The sequence below is a fragment of the Tyto alba genome, unplaced genomic scaffold (assembly GCF_018691265.1).
Source record: "Tyto alba isolate M040663 unplaced genomic scaffold, T.alba_DEE_v4.0 Super-Scaffold_1, whole genome shotgun sequence".
NCBI lineage: Eukaryota > Metazoa > Chordata > Aves > Strigiformes > Tytonidae > Tyto > Tyto alba.
In genome coordinates this window covers 3,565,555-3,581,973 of record NW_024881261.1, presented here as the reverse complement: position 1 = coordinate 3,581,973, position 16,419 = coordinate 3,565,555, and the positions used below count along the sequence as shown (strand labels likewise).

The 16,419-nt window shown below is 38.7% G+C and overlaps 1 protein-coding gene across 4 annotated transcripts in view; it reads right to left on the bottom strand.

The window, feature by feature from the left end:
* The window catches only part of CUNH10orf90 (chromosome unknown C10orf90 homolog), a 103,676-nt gene that overhangs the window by 14,298 nt on the left and 72,959 nt on the right, over nt 1–16,419 (bottom strand). For all 4 annotated transcript variants that reach the window (XM_032992138.2, XM_032992145.2, XM_032992158.2 and 1 more), the window contains 2 exons: nt 2,999–3,277; nt 738–931 (listed from right to left, as the gene is read on the bottom strand). In XM_032992138.2, the coding sequence (XP_032848029.2) occupies nt 738–931; nt 2,999–3,277 (473 nt within the window). The remainder of the gene's footprint in view (nt 1–737; nt 932–2,998; nt 3,278–16,419) is intronic.

Genomic DNA, 16,419 nt, shown 5'->3' with positions numbered 1-16,419 from the left:
ACATACTTTTATAAGTGAGCCAAATTCAAGTTCTTGATGTTTTGCCTATTTCCTTGTCTCACCCCATCGCCGAAGCAGCTTGTCACTGACAGTTCGCAAACTTTCCTGTTTATTTAGATTGTCATGCAGATCTATTCATGGATGATCCAGAAAGAAAACGCTTTCCAGTCAAAGTCTGCTTCAACATTTAGGAATGTCTTGGGACAGAAGACAGGAGTAGAGATTGGTCTGCAACACGTGCCGGAGGAGGAGGCAGGAAAGCACATCTGCTGCGGGGGCTCGGTATCGACCCGGGGTCGTGTCCGTACCTACGGCTGCTGCTCGTGGTACTGGGTGTCGTGCCCATTTGGGAAATGGGCAGTTTTGAGGTACCATTTCCAAAGTGTCTTTGGGAAACTTGTAAATCCCCAAACTTTTAGCATGTTCCTCTACAAGAATGCCAGGTGGGGCTTAGAATAGGAAGCTTTTACAACAGATAGCCAAGCAAGTCTTGGTAGCTTGTGCAAGGTAACAGAATTTCATGGGAAAGGAGAAAACCCAAGGAAATGTGAACTTCTGCCCTCAGCTACTTCCCTGGATGAAAACACCATCCATGGGAAAGGAAAAAAAAGAAAAAAAAAAAAGAAAAAAATGTAAAAGGAGAAGAAAAGAAAGGAAAAAAAAAAAAAAAGAAAAAATTAAAAAAAAAAAAAAATTGACATATTAACAGCAATAATAGCAACAAATTGATATTTTACCCGCAGCGTCCGGGGGACTGGTGGAGTTTTCTTGGGCTGGGAACTGGTTTCTGGCCGGGTGAATGCATCGTTTTTCTCACGAGTAACATCTGGTGAGCGAGCCGTGGATAGTGTTATCCTGCTGGCTCGCTCCCGCTCGTCCTCCTCCTTGCGCTCCTTTATTTTGTCACTTGAACCACAGAATTCATAATCACCTTCGAGAGATTTAAAAGTTCATTAAGAGTGCATGGTTAATTTTTTATTGGGTTCTCCACCTCATTAGACATAGAGGGCAATTTCTGAAATAAGAATGCCAAGGTATTATTAATAGGCCTCATTAAGCAGAATGGATCAAATCTAATCATAGGTGCTACTCCCTGCCCTGTGACACCCAGAGTATCTTTCACATTAAGCCAGACATCACATTGAAGAATAATTAAACTGCTCGGATGCTTAGCTCCATTTGCCGGTATTCGCTTCCCAAAAGCAAGACACTTCTGTAACACAGTTGCATCATGGAAACCAAAGGATATCACGCTGAGACTTGCAGTTAGAGTTCATTTCAATTTATTGCACGTATTGTAGGAAATAACATATTGTTATAGGCCTTAATCACATATCATTTCTCTTTGACCATACTGAGGTTTTCATAAACACTTCTCTTGTTTTTTTCTTTGCTGATAATATGGTTTGCTTGCTATCGTGTCTATATATTCATTAGCCAGTGGAATGACTCCATGAAAAAAAAAAATAAACAGAAGGTTTATATGCATTATAGCATATTATTATGAAAACTGACAATTCACGAAGTCCTCTATTGAGAACAAAAAGATTATTCTCTACACTTATAATTATGCTTTAATGCTCTATAGCTGATTCTCCCTGTATGAATTAGTACCAAAAGAGGCTATGTGCTCAAAAATCAGAGTTGACAAGATGTCTTATTTAGAGGACAGAATTAATCCAAAATAACAAAAGAACTTCAGAAGAGCTCCATGTGAACTGTTTTGAAAAGTCACACTGGAGTACCTCTTTCTTGCCAAATAATTTGATTTCTAGAACTAAGTATCTGGGAATAAAGCCCATTACTGTTTTACTTCAGTTTCTAGTTACAATAAACTTAAAATATTTTCCTCTTTATGACATATTGTACATATTATATTGTACTTAAAAAAAAATATTAAAATGATCTTTGTTGGGTACATTTGCCTTATAAAAGCCTGAAATGTATTTCCTCCCTAATACTGTTCTTGTTAACATTTTGGAAAAAAACTTGAAACCTGTGAACATGAAAATAAACTCTTCGATAATCCAGGTTTACAGAGGTGTCTATTAACTTTATCTTTGATAGATCTCAATGGATGCTTCAATTTTGTAAAACTAAGTCACTTCCAGTTAGTGAAATGGCGTGATTTCACTCCAGGCACTAAAAGTAGAATGTAGGCTTTTCTCATCTAAATGGGTGTTCTATTCAGTAGCTTTACAGTCAGTAATGAAAAAGTTTTGCATACCTGCTTACAAAAAAAACTGGAAGGGAAAACACTGTAGGAAAAAAGGCTCTATGATCATTCTGGAATTTTTAAGGTATTCTTGGAGTAAATTTCTCACAAACCTACTGACACTAAAGACAATTTAACCTATGGTATATCTATCTCAGTTGTCTTTGGCAAAACTACCTTATGCATGTGTACAGCTGCTTGTGTTATCTCCATTTTAGCTGTGTGAATAAATGTTGAAAGTAAGACATCCCAATCAGTGCTGAACTAGAAGAAATTATGTTTTACGTGCTGAAACCTTGTTGATAATCAATTGTTAAAACTTTTCCTTTTTTTTTTTTTTTCTTCATGACAATCTCTCCAAATGAGGTATTTTGTGCTGTGTATGTGCACCACATAGTTCCGGCTGTCATGTCAAAAACAAAAAAAAAATTGCAGAAGTGAAAGAAAGGTATCAGAACAAGGTTGTAAAATAACCTCACTTCTGGTGTTTCTTGGTTGTATTGGGACTGCTTGACTCTGCAATTTTAATGTTTTTTCAAGATTTTCTTGAATCTACTTACAAAGTAAGCCTATCTTTCTCATTTTAATCTTGTTTTCTATTAACCATAGCAATGTATACAGTCAGATTAGATGATTGATCTCTCACCAGATGACTCATACTCAGCACTTAAAGCTGGACAAAAATGGACTGACTTTCCATTATTTCACTTTTTTCTTTGAGACTGATCTCATCTTATTATTGAAACCATATTCCTAACAACCACAGTAGGATTTGTACCTTACTTTTTAGGAGCTGGTTTTGCCTGTGAACATTTTCTTCCAAGAGGATTCTTGATGAAGCTTTTATATTGCACATACTACTGGAGAGAGACATTTTTGGTTTCAGGATGCCCTGTGCTTCTATCTCTTTGGATCTGGAGGGACCTCTTTTTTTCGATGAGCCATCAGTAGCAGCAGTGATTGTCTTTCTGGATGCAGTGTCTGGAAGGGAGCCAGAGGCTGTTGCACTGCTCCTGCCTGTGGTACATTCCTGCTTCTTGCTTCCCACCAGCATTTGTATTCCTGTGCAAAACAGAAAAAAAACAACCATAGATTCTATAACATAGGAACATTTTTATTCTCAGCCCTCTAGTCTTCGTAATTTTTGTTTCCTGCAAAACTGCTCTCAGTCGTATATTTTAAAAATTGTAATTGATACAAATTTTATCATGACTGCCATACAGCTGTACTGCAACAAAATGTTAATGATAGAAATAATCGCAGAGAATACTCTTCATAAGATTAAACTGCCTTTCTAAATAATATATATACACTCTGAGAGGTAATGTGGAAGAAGTCAAAATACCTCTGACAAGAAGGCGTGTTATGTGTCTTTGCTTTATCTCTTATTTACTTGAGAGGAACATTTTAGATGGATTAAACCTGGTCACAATTACAGTTATGGATCCAGTGGTGGCTGTGATGAAAACTGAGGTTCAGGCGGTTTTGGGAGCAGGGTTTTAACCTCTGCAGTGGGAGTGGCTGCCTCAGAAGCATGACCCATCTCCAACATTTCTAGTGCCTTGTTCTATCTCTGTGCAAAGCCACAGCAGGAACCAGCAGCAAAGAGGTCCGTTGTACAAGATAGGCTTTCCCCTGAAACTGTTTTGATGAGAAGGATGTTGCACAGCGGCTACAACTGCAGGACCCTGTCGTGTCAAAAGCGACAGAACTGCTTGGGTAAGCTCTTCACTGTACAAACCTTGAAAGAGGATTCAAGCTGGCCACCCCTACCGCCAGCAAAACCCTAAAAAACAGAAAGTGTGAGCAAATAAACACATAGAACTATCCCTTTTCCAAGGTGCACTTTAGGCAGAGTTTTGAAGGATGAAGAGGTAGAACGGTGAAAAAAAAAAATCAGGAAATTAAATCCAAAGAATTAGGGACAGCATGGAAATGGCATCAGGATCAGCAGGGTGGGGAGAAAGAAGCAGCAGTTTGGAAGTATTTTATGTCCCCTATAACCCACTCAGTGGTGGTCCCTGGTAGGCAGGCACCCCCATGGCCGTGCCCACAGCATGACTCTGCTCTTCCATGTTAATCACATGCATAAATTGCCTATTGACAGTCCTAGTCACAGGCTGACCTGAGACCTAAAGATTTATGTAGATGGAAATGATCAATAGTTATTAAAAAACTCTGAAAGATGGCAACCAAGAGATTTGGGAAGTACAAGGGAAAAAACCACAACCGGTTTCAGACCTAACCATAAGCCCAAACAAGCCAGACAGGGATTGTCCTGTTCTATATTGTGGACATAAAACATTTAATAAATGATCGCTGTTTCATGACAAACACTTTTTAAAAAGTGGCCACATCATAGTTTTCTCTGCTGACTCATTCTGAGAAGCTGCCCCTCTCTAAACACTTATTTCCAGTGTCTTGGTTGAGACAGGGAAGTAGAAGTGTTTTTCTCCATTGATCCAATACATGAGAAAGGGTGAAATGGCACATCTTGTTAGAGACTTTCTCATCTCATAGTCATTAAGTAAAATTAGATCCTGCAGGGTGGTATGGGAAGTTTTCAGTTCAATCTTTAATACACTCACAATAGATGAGAAATATTCTTTGCCACAAAATGATGGTTTCCTACACAATTTAGTGATCTGAATAGCTTTTTGATCATCCTGAATTTCTGAGGAAATCAGAGGCATTAAGGTACAGTATCTAGTGTTTTTCCCTTACCATGCAGATCAGAAAGTTTTTAACATCCCAAGTTTCTTTCTGTAACTGCCTATACAGGGAGAAGGAGTCAACTTCTCAGGGGATCCTCTAGTGAGGAATCCCTAAAGATCAGCATAAATAGAAAAAAAAACAACCCTTTTTTCTAATTAAATTAATTGATATGAACCCCAGCCTAAGCAATTTCACAGCCATACAGAAAATCTGGTCAAAGCAAGGAAGTGCACACAGAGCTCCCCAGTTCTAGACTAGCACCCAAGCTATCCCTCTTCTCCGTGGTATAACTTGTTTTTCTCCTTGCTTTTCACACAATGCCAATATTTGTCTTATCTTTTGTCAAAACTTAGCTCTCTTCTCAGATTAAAACTGTTTTGATGCAAATACTCTCAACAAACTGAATAGACTAAATTCTGTACATACACTGTGTTGGAGCTCATGCATATGGTGGTCTGTTCCTTCATTCTCTGACTGATCCCATACCTGCAGTCACACACTGTGTTTCTACAAATGTTTTATGACATACAGAGCGAAAAAACATTGGGACAGATTAATGGGGTCATGGGCATCAAAGAGTGTTTGTGGGAGGAGGTAGAAACAGGCAGCACAGTAGGAGAAGATGAAGAAAGCAGCAGGTAGCATTAAATAACTGCAGAGCAGCAGAAAAGGAAGTCTTTTCACAAAGGCAGCCAAGATGCTAGAAGGATAGAGGGAAAAAAAAAAAAAAAAAAAAAAAGAAGGGAGCTAAGCCACAGAAAGAACTTGAATGGAAAACAGATTATCTCTTTAAATCATCTTTTAAATTAAAATAGTTTACTGGCCAGCAGAAAGCAGAGAGGAGAAGAAAAGAAAGTGGAAAGGAGAAAAGAGTTTCTGCTCATCGAAGGCAGCATCACAGTAGGAGATAATCTGCCTTCCTATCAAGAAGCAGTCTGTGCAATGAATGTATGTGTTGTGAAGCCAAACGGCTCCTTCACTGAGATTGTCAGACAGCTCACACCACTGTTGTGTCCCCAGGAGAGGCGATTTGCTATGGCTGGGCATTGGTATCCAAAACTACGGCACGAATCATCAGGGTGATGAAAATGGGCTGCAAGGTATCAGAACAAAACAGTGGAGACCAGAGCAAGTGGAGGAGTTGTCTCTAAGTCACATCTCTCTAACATCTTAGAATATGGATCTGAATGAAAGAAGGAAGAGCTGCCTGGAGTATTCACACTCCATTTACTCCTAACTACCAAACTTGCTATTTGTGGATATTGGCTTCCAAGTGTAACTACAGTAACCTTCAAGAACTGAGAATTAATCCCCAGGAATTTTCTTACATGTAGTGCAGAGACAACCTTCCCTTCTATGCTGTGCCCCTTCCTTGCTAAAAGAAATGCCACCAGTGGCATCCTGCCCATAAAGTCTGGGCAATCCCTACAAAGCTGTGGATTGGAGAGAAAGAAAAGGAAAGAAAGGCCTGAGCAAAACCAGGAATGGAGTCTAAAATTAGAAAAAGGTGATGGCTGTTTCTTAGCATTTTATGACAACAGAAGGATGTCAAGAAAGAATTTTAAAAAGCAAGATTCCTTATGAAATTCAGGTATAAAAACACTGCATCCTTACTGCATGAAAAGTGTCTTCCTTAGATCTTGTACTAATATTATAACTAAATCTTAATCCTTATTAGATTCACAGTATGGTGGGGGATTTTTTTTTTTGTAGTTAATTAAGGCAATAAGAAAAGGTGTGCCTTGTTCTTGTCTAACATCAAAGGCAATCAGAATAATAACTGAGCCAATTTGCTAAATTCTTTCTTCTAATTCCCTCTTGAATTAACCTTTCAATTCAAAAGGTACACCCAAGGCACAGTCAATCCCCAGCAAAACACAGCAAAGCAACCAGAGATGGGCTCCAAAGATCAACTCCCTCATCCTCAAAGCAGTTGTCAATTACCTTAACTTACCACTGCAGATGCAAATGAAATTTAGGAAAAAAGGAAAAAGGCAAAGGTACTTGCAGGTAAGATCACAGAGTTTCACTCTGTACATTCTGGATCCATTTTTAATATACTGCGTGGGGAATTAGGACTGTTACTCTCATTAAGACTATCTGGAATTGTATATCTAAATCCCCACGCACCAAACTTGAAATATATATGCCCCTCTGAGAATAACTAGAATTGCAACTGAATGACTAGCAATATATGTTTTTTCTATTATCCCAGCTGAAGAAAGGCTTTAAAACTAATGAACAAAGACATGCAAGTGTAATGCTTTGGGAGATACAGGAGAACAAAAGTCGAAGAAACAGAAAGCAGAATGACTCTGTTAATAAAATTCAGCAAATATAGATCCTAGTTATAAAAGTTCAGCTGCTTATAGAAGAGAAAGTAAAGGAACAAAATCATAATTACATTCAGAGAAAAGTCATTTTTGCCCTATGCAAGAAAGAAAAAGACAACAGTTCAGTTTTTAAATAATGACTTAGTGAAAACCATATGATATTGGAGTAGTTAAAAATATTCTGTAAAACGAGGGGTAGGTTTTCAAAAGCTCTCTTTGTAAAGAATCCTTGATCTCTGGGTAAAATAAGTATATTGTTTTACTGTAAAGTATCTTTTTACATTTTCCTCCCTCTCCCTTCAGGGGGTTTTGCTAACAGGAAGTGACCCCGCATTACAGCAGGTTAAACTTGCCTTTCCTTGAAACATGGACAATTCAGGCAAACATACCCTTTTCCATTGTTACTTCTTTTTTTTTTTTTTTTTTTTTCCCTTTTCACTTTACAGAGGGATAATGCAGCTTTTCATACTTTCTTATAACACTCTTCCTAGTGTTTCAGTGTGAATTTCTGACGTTTCATGACAAAGTGCTTCTTTGAAACTGTCCAAAGCTCATTTTTAACAGATGCACAGGACTACAAATCCTCCACGACCACCAAGCATGCCTGACAAGAGGTGGCCAGGGAAGGAGACACACAGTGTTGATTCACTGTGTGTCATTAATGAGATCAGACATCACCAGGGTAGGTAGGCTTTACATTATAGACCACCTGCTGGGTTGTTTTGTTTTTGGGTTGTTATTTTTTTTTTTTTTAATTTAATAAAAGCCCGATGCCCTGGGCTGCTGAGCTCTCCCAGACCTCCGTGATGGGAGCTGACACTGCCAATACCCCCATCAGAGAGGAGCAGCAATTAACATTCTTTAAATGTAAGAAACTTTTACCTTCTTCAAGATTCAGACATAGGCATATGTAAGCATAGGTTTTACAGAGCCCACACATGCCTCAAGCAGGCAAACAGCGATCCATAATCCAAACCAAGTCTCCAGCCTCCTGATGACAAAGATTGATGACTCAATTCCTATCATGAATCAAGTATTACCACTCCTAAGCCATACGATCTTAGATATAAGTAAACAGACCGCATCATCTCAACAGCCTGGTAACAGAGAAAAATGGAAACATTGAGAGCAATGACAATATTATTAGTTATTTCAGTGTTTGTCAAGGGATGGAAGATAGGACAGATAATTTATTGTTCAGATCACTGCCAAGGAAAAGATATCACTTCTAATCAGTCAACAGGCTGCAGTCAGCAAGGAGAACTAAAAGATTCAGGTGTTTTTACAAAAATTTCTGCTGACCAGCAGGGAGACCTGTGTCCCTAACTGCCGTCTGATGTTTGTCAGATGACTCGTTTGCAAGAGACAATAGCAGCCACTGTTCAGCATTAGCATCCATGGAAATAATACTAATTGCAAAAAATCCTGACAGTAATATAGCTCTTCTAATGCTCCCTAATCAACGTGTAATGCTTAACAAGGTCTTGAATTTACCTTTCAATGAAAACCTGGTGCTGGATCCTCAAAAATAGGGCTGGGCCACATCCCCAGCTCCATTCCCAGAACTGTCAAGATCCAAATTCAAGGCATGTTTGCAAGCTTGAACCAAGAGAATCAGTCAGACTGTTACTTCTGATGAACATGTCATTGTGCCTATGCTAACGCTTCTTCAAACAACCCTGCCTGGTGAGGATAAGGCTTAATTATCTCAGCTATATCAATAATTCTTCAAGCTAAGAGTCTAGATTAAAAAATTATCTTCAACAAAAAGATTGGGATTTTTTTTAGCTAAATATTTTGTTTGGTTTTTATTTTGGTTTGTTTTTTGTTTTGGTTTTTTAAATTGTGTTGACAGCTGTGGACACATTTCTTGGAAGGAAGATGCTTTCTTTTTGAAAAAGCTAATATTTGACTGTAGAAAGTCATACTCATTTAAAAGAGAAAGATCATCAAGTGTACCTAAGAGCTATTAGGATTCAAACCTATAATCATTCCAAAGTGGGAAGAGCCTCTTGATGTCAAGAAACAGTTTGCTTACAGAAGACTTTTGGCAAAATTAATGTAGTCCAACACTTGGCTTCAGAGTAAACAATCCCATAATGCATCTAATCAACAGCACCTAACAATAAGTGTCTCTGTGGTGACTACCGTTTTATTTTCTCAAAACACTTTGCAAATAATTAATCAATCTCCTCTCTTGGTGTTAAATAAGGGAACACCACTTATTTCAGGGAGTTAGTGGGTAGCAATGTGCCACTCAGGACAGAGTGTGACGCACTGGCTCCAGCGGTGCACAGAGAGGCTTGGTGGAACAAGAGCATAATTTGCACCAGCAAAAAAGAAATGTTCCTGCCTGGCACCTGAAGGAGATCATCTTACACTCTGAATCATGAGAATGTATTATTGATGCAGAATATTTTAGTGGTCAGGAAATAATCCACCCACATGATTTGATTCACCTGCTTTTACCAGTGAGTTCCCAATACCCAGATGGTCAACAATAGTTTTTGTATATTTTGCGAACATTTTTCCCCCTTCCTATGTGCTGGGACAGGATGAAAGGAAAAATATTCTCTTTTCATTAAACCTTTTATAGTTTGGAGAGTGGTCAAGCACCTGCTAATTATGTTATCATTACAGATAATCAGATTTTAGGCTCATGACTCTAATCATTGTTGTTTTTCTTGTCATGCTTTTTTTGCTATGCTATACCTAAGCTGTGTCTTTAAACCCAGCACTCCCAGAACTGGTCCTTAGACTGAGAAGATCTCTGTTCATATTGTTAAGAACCATGGAAGTAGTTATTGAAAATACTTTGAAATTTGCTGCTGTACTTTCAAGACATTCTCTGTAACATCCCTGTCACAAAAATCTCAGACATCCATGTTTGCATTTCAAGAATGTCACGCTAGAAGCCATCAGGCACTATTGTAGTGGTTCAAGGAGTAATCTGATGCAGTGTGACTTTAAAAAAAATGCTCAGGATGATTCAGAACATTTAAATGGCAATTTGCAGGGTAAGAAATGTATCGACCACTTGGTATTCTCATCATGTCAAAGACACCTAGTTGTTCAGCTCTTTCTGATAATTTACTGCATCCAGGCTGAGCCAAGTACTCATTTCACAGACTGCATAAGAGTTGCTCCTAGTTTAAACCAAGTGTGAATAAGGGGAAAATGAGGCCCTTTACTCCAGTGGCATAATGCAGTCACTGAATCCACATAGTCCATCTTTTTCTCTTAATCATTATTTTAATGATTCTAATGTTCAGTCCTGGCCTGTTTGCCCTGAGTGCTAACAAGTGACTTGCACCCTCCAGAACCTTTCACTTCAAATTGTCTCACATTTTTACCAACCCTGACAGCTCAGAATAGAAACGTCCACCCTGAACAAGATGGAAAACCGTGGAAAAATCAAACCCTTAACTTTCACATGTCAAAACAAGGCGAGCTGAACTTTCATTTGGATCTTCAGCAGACAATATGATCATCTTTGGGAAAACCATTCTGATTTATGAGTCTCACTCATAGAAATGTTGTCCATAACATCATTAACTGGGCAGACATCCTTCTGTCTTCTAGGGAAACAATGGACTTTCTATCCAACAGGTTCGTTGTTATGCCACATAGTATAAAACTGAGCCTTTAATCTGCAAAAGGCATGTTTCTTGAAGGTGAGGAACTCCTTCAACTCCAGTTAAATTATTTTATGGTCATGCCCTTAAACCAGTAAAAATAAACAAGTAAATAAAAACCTCCATTAAAAAAAAAAAAAAAAAAACAACAAAAAAACACCAACAAAAAAAAACACAAAAAAACAAACCCCAAACCAAAACCAACAAACTAAGAAAAACCAACCATCCATGGGTGCTTGTTGCCTAAAATCACAGAGAATCTGTTACAGCTCCATAGGAAAATATGAGTGCTTTAATCACAGCCAGGGTCACTGTGACATCACAGTGCCACTAAATCACCAGTGTCATCATTGAAAACCAGCACAGTGGCAGCTCTGGTTTACACAACCATGAGCATCATCTCTCCCACTATTGCCGATGACCCCCAACAGTAGCTATGCATCCATATGAGAGGGCAGAAGGCCACATTATTCTTCTGAGTCCTGTAGCTTTTCTAAATAAGTGGAGAAAGAAAGAATACCCCTCCACACTGCTCCCTTGCTTCTGCTCTTACAACCAACGAGTGCCATCACCCCTTCCTTCGTCATACCAGATGAGGAAACTGGCGGCAGGCATTTGAAACAAAGAACAAAGCTCAAGAGCTTGGTACTTCATAAATGTAAAAGGCCCTCCAGACAAGAGGAGGCACCCCCTTCCTTCTAGAAATGAAGAAAAAAACTCCAAGATAAGGAGAGGCAGCTGCTATTGACCATCACACAGGTTGCGGTCCATCTTGAAGGCTGGCAGCATTTTCCAAAGTCACTTGCAACTGAGAACTAACACTGTTTTACATCTGTAAGGACCGAGTCCTCAATTTCTCAGCATCTGATATAGTACATGAAGGTCACACTGCAGTGTGACACAGGCCTAATGACACAAAACGTCTAAACTAAGGAAAATTGACAGCCTCCTCCATTTTAAATTTATACCAGATGAAGTGAAACATCAAAAGAGCTCCTTTTAATGGGCTTTTTGGCATGCGGTCCTTTGTTCTTAACAAGTCGGCACCAGCTGCTGTGTCCATAATGCCAAGTCAGTAATGTCCCCGGCCAGATTCTCGGTTGATGTAAATCAGTGTTGCTCCTCTGAAGGCAGATATTTCTATTGGTTGACATCAGCTGAAGATTTGGCTCCTCGCGCTTAGCAGGTGCAAGCTAAAGTAAAATCTTCTGTGCCATATTTCACTTTTCTCCTGTCTTCACCATCACTACTGCTGTACATATTCTCAGGCTGGAGAGTTAATTAGCATCAGCTGTAGCTACTCAAGTTTCTATACAATAAATTCCATATTGTAAGGAACAGCTTTCATCTAATTATAACTTGTTCATGTGTGTGTGTGTATATATATATTTACATACACACTAATCTTGTACTCTGGGTTATTGCGTGGTGACTTCCCCATAAAGAGACAATGAGGTGAGAACACAAGATAGGCCACATTCATTCATTGCAACATTTCAAATACAATTTAGCAACTGAAAGTAAATACTAATATTAATAGTCTTCAGTTTTAAGATTGACTACATTAGCCCATTCTGATTACCACGAGTATATATTAGTTTAAAGGTGACCTACAAATATTTTCTTGATATACAAATGTCTCAAATACCAGGGGCTTTTCAATGTGTATTTAAAATGCAATTTTCTTTTGCTTTGCAGGTAGCAGCATATCGAAATCCCCTAGCTTCAGCTGTTCTGATTTTACTCCAGTACAAATACATATAGAGAGAGAGACAGACATGCCCATTACAGAAAAAAAAAAAATAAAAATAGCTCTTGAAACAAATTAAAGTCTAGTTATCTACTCCTTGGAAAACATGCTGCTGGCTTCAGCACTTGTTAATAAAACTCTTGTTTAAGAAGGAAACAGAAGCCTATAATCATCTGGTGCCATTCAACACCCCAAAAGCACAGATCCCATCTCAGTTTTCCCTATTCACTGTCTTGGGTTGTTTTAATTAAGTAAATTATGCTTTCAAGTCGCTTGCTGATCTCTTTAGGAAAAAGTACAAGCAACTACAATACCAGCTTTCAGATCTGTCTTGTTCACTGATTTAAAGGTGTTCTCCCCCTTCTCCAGTGCTTCATTTCTGAATTTTGCAGGAGCAGGGACACAGGCAGCACAGCCCCTCCCGGACAGCCCCGTGCCGGTGCCGGCTCCTGGTGCCCACGGTTACTGCCGCCCACGTTCATGCCCGTAGTCACAACCATCATCATCATCATCGTGTCATATTCACCTTCCACTGCTGACTCACGCTTACCTCATAATCCTGATTTCCCTACTTTTGGGTGGTTTACATAGGAGTGTGATTCATGCAATGCCTTTTTCTCATCTCCCCCCCACCCTCCTTGAGCATCTTCCACATCCCCTGTATCTCAACGCAGGCCTGCTGGAGCCAGCACAGCACCTACCATCCAAACCGGATTTACATTTCTCTCCACCTCAGCTGTTCTTCCTTAATAACTCTGCACAGCAGTTTTGGGCATGACAACGAAAGAAAAACAAAAGCGTAGATGTTATAAAAGTTGAAGTGTTAGCAGAAATTATTTCTGTTTATAACATAGATGAGGTTTGTGAAGGTGCTCAGGAATCAAGGCATTGATGATTATCTAAGCTTAAAAAGATAAATTTAGATGTTGGAATTTATAATCTTTCATAGTAAAATGATGATATTGTTTAATCAAGAAGTCAAAATGTATTTAAAGTTGTCCCATTTTCTTCTCTTTGCCCCTTTTTAATAATTCAGCATAGACCCCCAGTAGGTATTAGATCGTAGAAGATGGAAAACTAGATATTCATGTGGAATATATTTTTCATAGAAAGTAGGTGAGAAATTAAGATTGAAAATTCTCCTGTCTTCCACAGAAACAAGACTGATCTCTTCATTTTTAACTTACCTTGTCTTTATGAGACATCAGCTACAGACAGTAAAGGAAATTGCAGCATTCACTTAAAAGCAGTGTTAGCAAGTTCTGACAGCTTGTTAAAAGCCATGACCAAAGGCAGGGTGATGCACATTGATCACCTGTGGCAAGGACCTCATGGATCCTGGCCCTTGGTCATATCTCTGAGGTGGGTCATGTGGATCTCAGTGGGCCATTTCAAAATTAACGGGTAGACATTCCTTAAGGTGCTCAGGGGATTTAAATGCTGGCCACTCATTAAAAATAGACACAATTATCCTATGACTTTATGTCCTCCAGCAGTTCAAGTCTGACTTCACGTGTAACATGGATTTTCCAGCACTTACAGTCCAATTTCTTGACAGGGAATGGAAATAAAGTACCCAAAGCAACAGAGTCAGTAGAAGATACAGTCCATAGCAGTGAAATCACAAGATCATATTCCATCCTTGGGATGCTATTGCATGAAACACGTCTTTGAGTGCTAACTGAGTCTGAGAGATTTGGGTTTCTAAGTATAATTACCATCCATGAGCATAGCCCAAGATTTACATTTCATTAATATTCTTAAAATATCCTTTTCATATGTGGCACACTGTGGAAATATATACCTCCGGAGATTATCTGGACCAACCTCCTGCTGAAAGCAGGGCCTTAGATTAGGTTATCCAGGTCCATGTAAAGCCAAGTCTTGAATACTTGGATTTGAACATGAAATAATATGAGTAATATTATAAGTAGAGTGATCATTACTTTAGTGAAGCCACATGAAAGATTAAAAAAAAAGACACTCCAAAGGGGCCATGACTCAAGCAGCCCTTTAGGAAACAGCAAACCTGGCCCCAGTACCAGTAAAGCAGAGAAGTATTTGGGTGCTCATTCCACTTCAGGTCCTAATAAAGCAGCCTATACATCCTGGAAACTACATTTACAGATTTCATAGAGAAAAGTCTAGCCTTGAAAGTAATTTTTCTTTTTTTTTTTTTTTTTTTTTTTTTTGCCATGGTGATGTTATTACCACTTGTACTTCTGCTGGCAGGAAGGTATTGCCTACAGCTGCAAACTAATATAAACTCAAACTTTCTGGGTCATCAGAAATGTGATGGACAAAGCACTCTCCACAGTTCCTTAAGCCATAAGATAACTATGTTAAAGTATTAACACGGTGTCAAAAATTGTTCACTGCCCCTTCTTTGCGAGTTCTTCCTTCTTCTAAAACATTTACTTTCACAAACATTTCATTACATAAACACATAACAGACCAAAGCTTAACATGAATAGACTCAAGCTAGTAAACATTGGAGGAAATAAAACCTAAAAGAATTCGGAATCTGTATAAATTGATTTGGGAATTGCTATAAAGGATGGGGTAGCTGATGGGGTAGTTATTTCGCCGTGCTGGTAAAACAGCATCTTGCAATATAGATCTTGTAATATTCGTCTGTATATACAGAAGTGCCACAGCAAAAAGGAGGAAGGCAACAGTGTTCCATTATAGATTTCTTTAGGTATTTAAAACTAGTCCAGGAAAAAAAAACATAACAGGCTGTAGGACCATACCAGATTTCTCCAGAACAGAGTATTGGACCTAAGAGATTACGTCTCCCTCACTTCGCCCATTTTTGAAACAAAAGGGAACTCACATTTTCATTTTCTCCCAGGTTAAAATCATACCAATAGCCTTTCATTTTAATGAGCGGTGAAGATGTCTCATGCATTTAACTAGGTTTCTTATGATTTGTCACCTTTAACGGCTGACGGCTATGCAAGACTTCATTACTTTGGGGATCCTGGTGAGAAAGACTGTTGTTCTGAAACATTATTCTGGCTGTTTACACACATTTCACACAGGAAAGTTGTAATAAGCTGATAAACACCTTCTTATATATTACAAAGGGTCTGATCAAGAGAAATACATATCTTTACATTCTACATTATTGCTTACACAAAAGGTGGAAGCAGTTAAAAAGGTAACGCTTCCCATGTTTATTTACACCTGTATTCTTGTGTACACAAATGGTGGAAGTCATTTTTCAAAAACCAGTATTTCTCAGCCGGTTACCTCACTTATTTCCTCTTTTCAGTAAAACTGTGGAACTATGAGCAGTGTCCTATTTCACTTTCTAATTACTTCTAGTAAAAGTTTCATGGCCACCACTGTATCACCAATCCCAGGGAAGGCTAAATATTATTCTAATCCTTGTTTCTGTAGTATATCATGGAGAGACCTTAGATGGTGCTGAACAAAGCCCTGAATACATAATACTTCCTACGGAAACTTCAGGAGGACATTGTTATTTGAAATTAAGATGGTTTTCAATGAAGTCTAAAGCTGAAATGCTTCATTTGTTGGTGTCAGCCAGTGGAAGGTCCTCTTCAACTCTCACCCCTTTACATTTCTGCCTTCAACCCTTTAGCACTGGTTGACATCCTGCTCCCCACTGTGCCATCTCCTCTTCAACAACAACCAGCATTACACTTATAAACATAAAGAAATATTTTATCTCAGGTTTTCTTCAGCAGCCAGCCTGAGGGGTGCTTCACCCTGTGAACCCACGCAGCTTTCATTTAAGGGCCT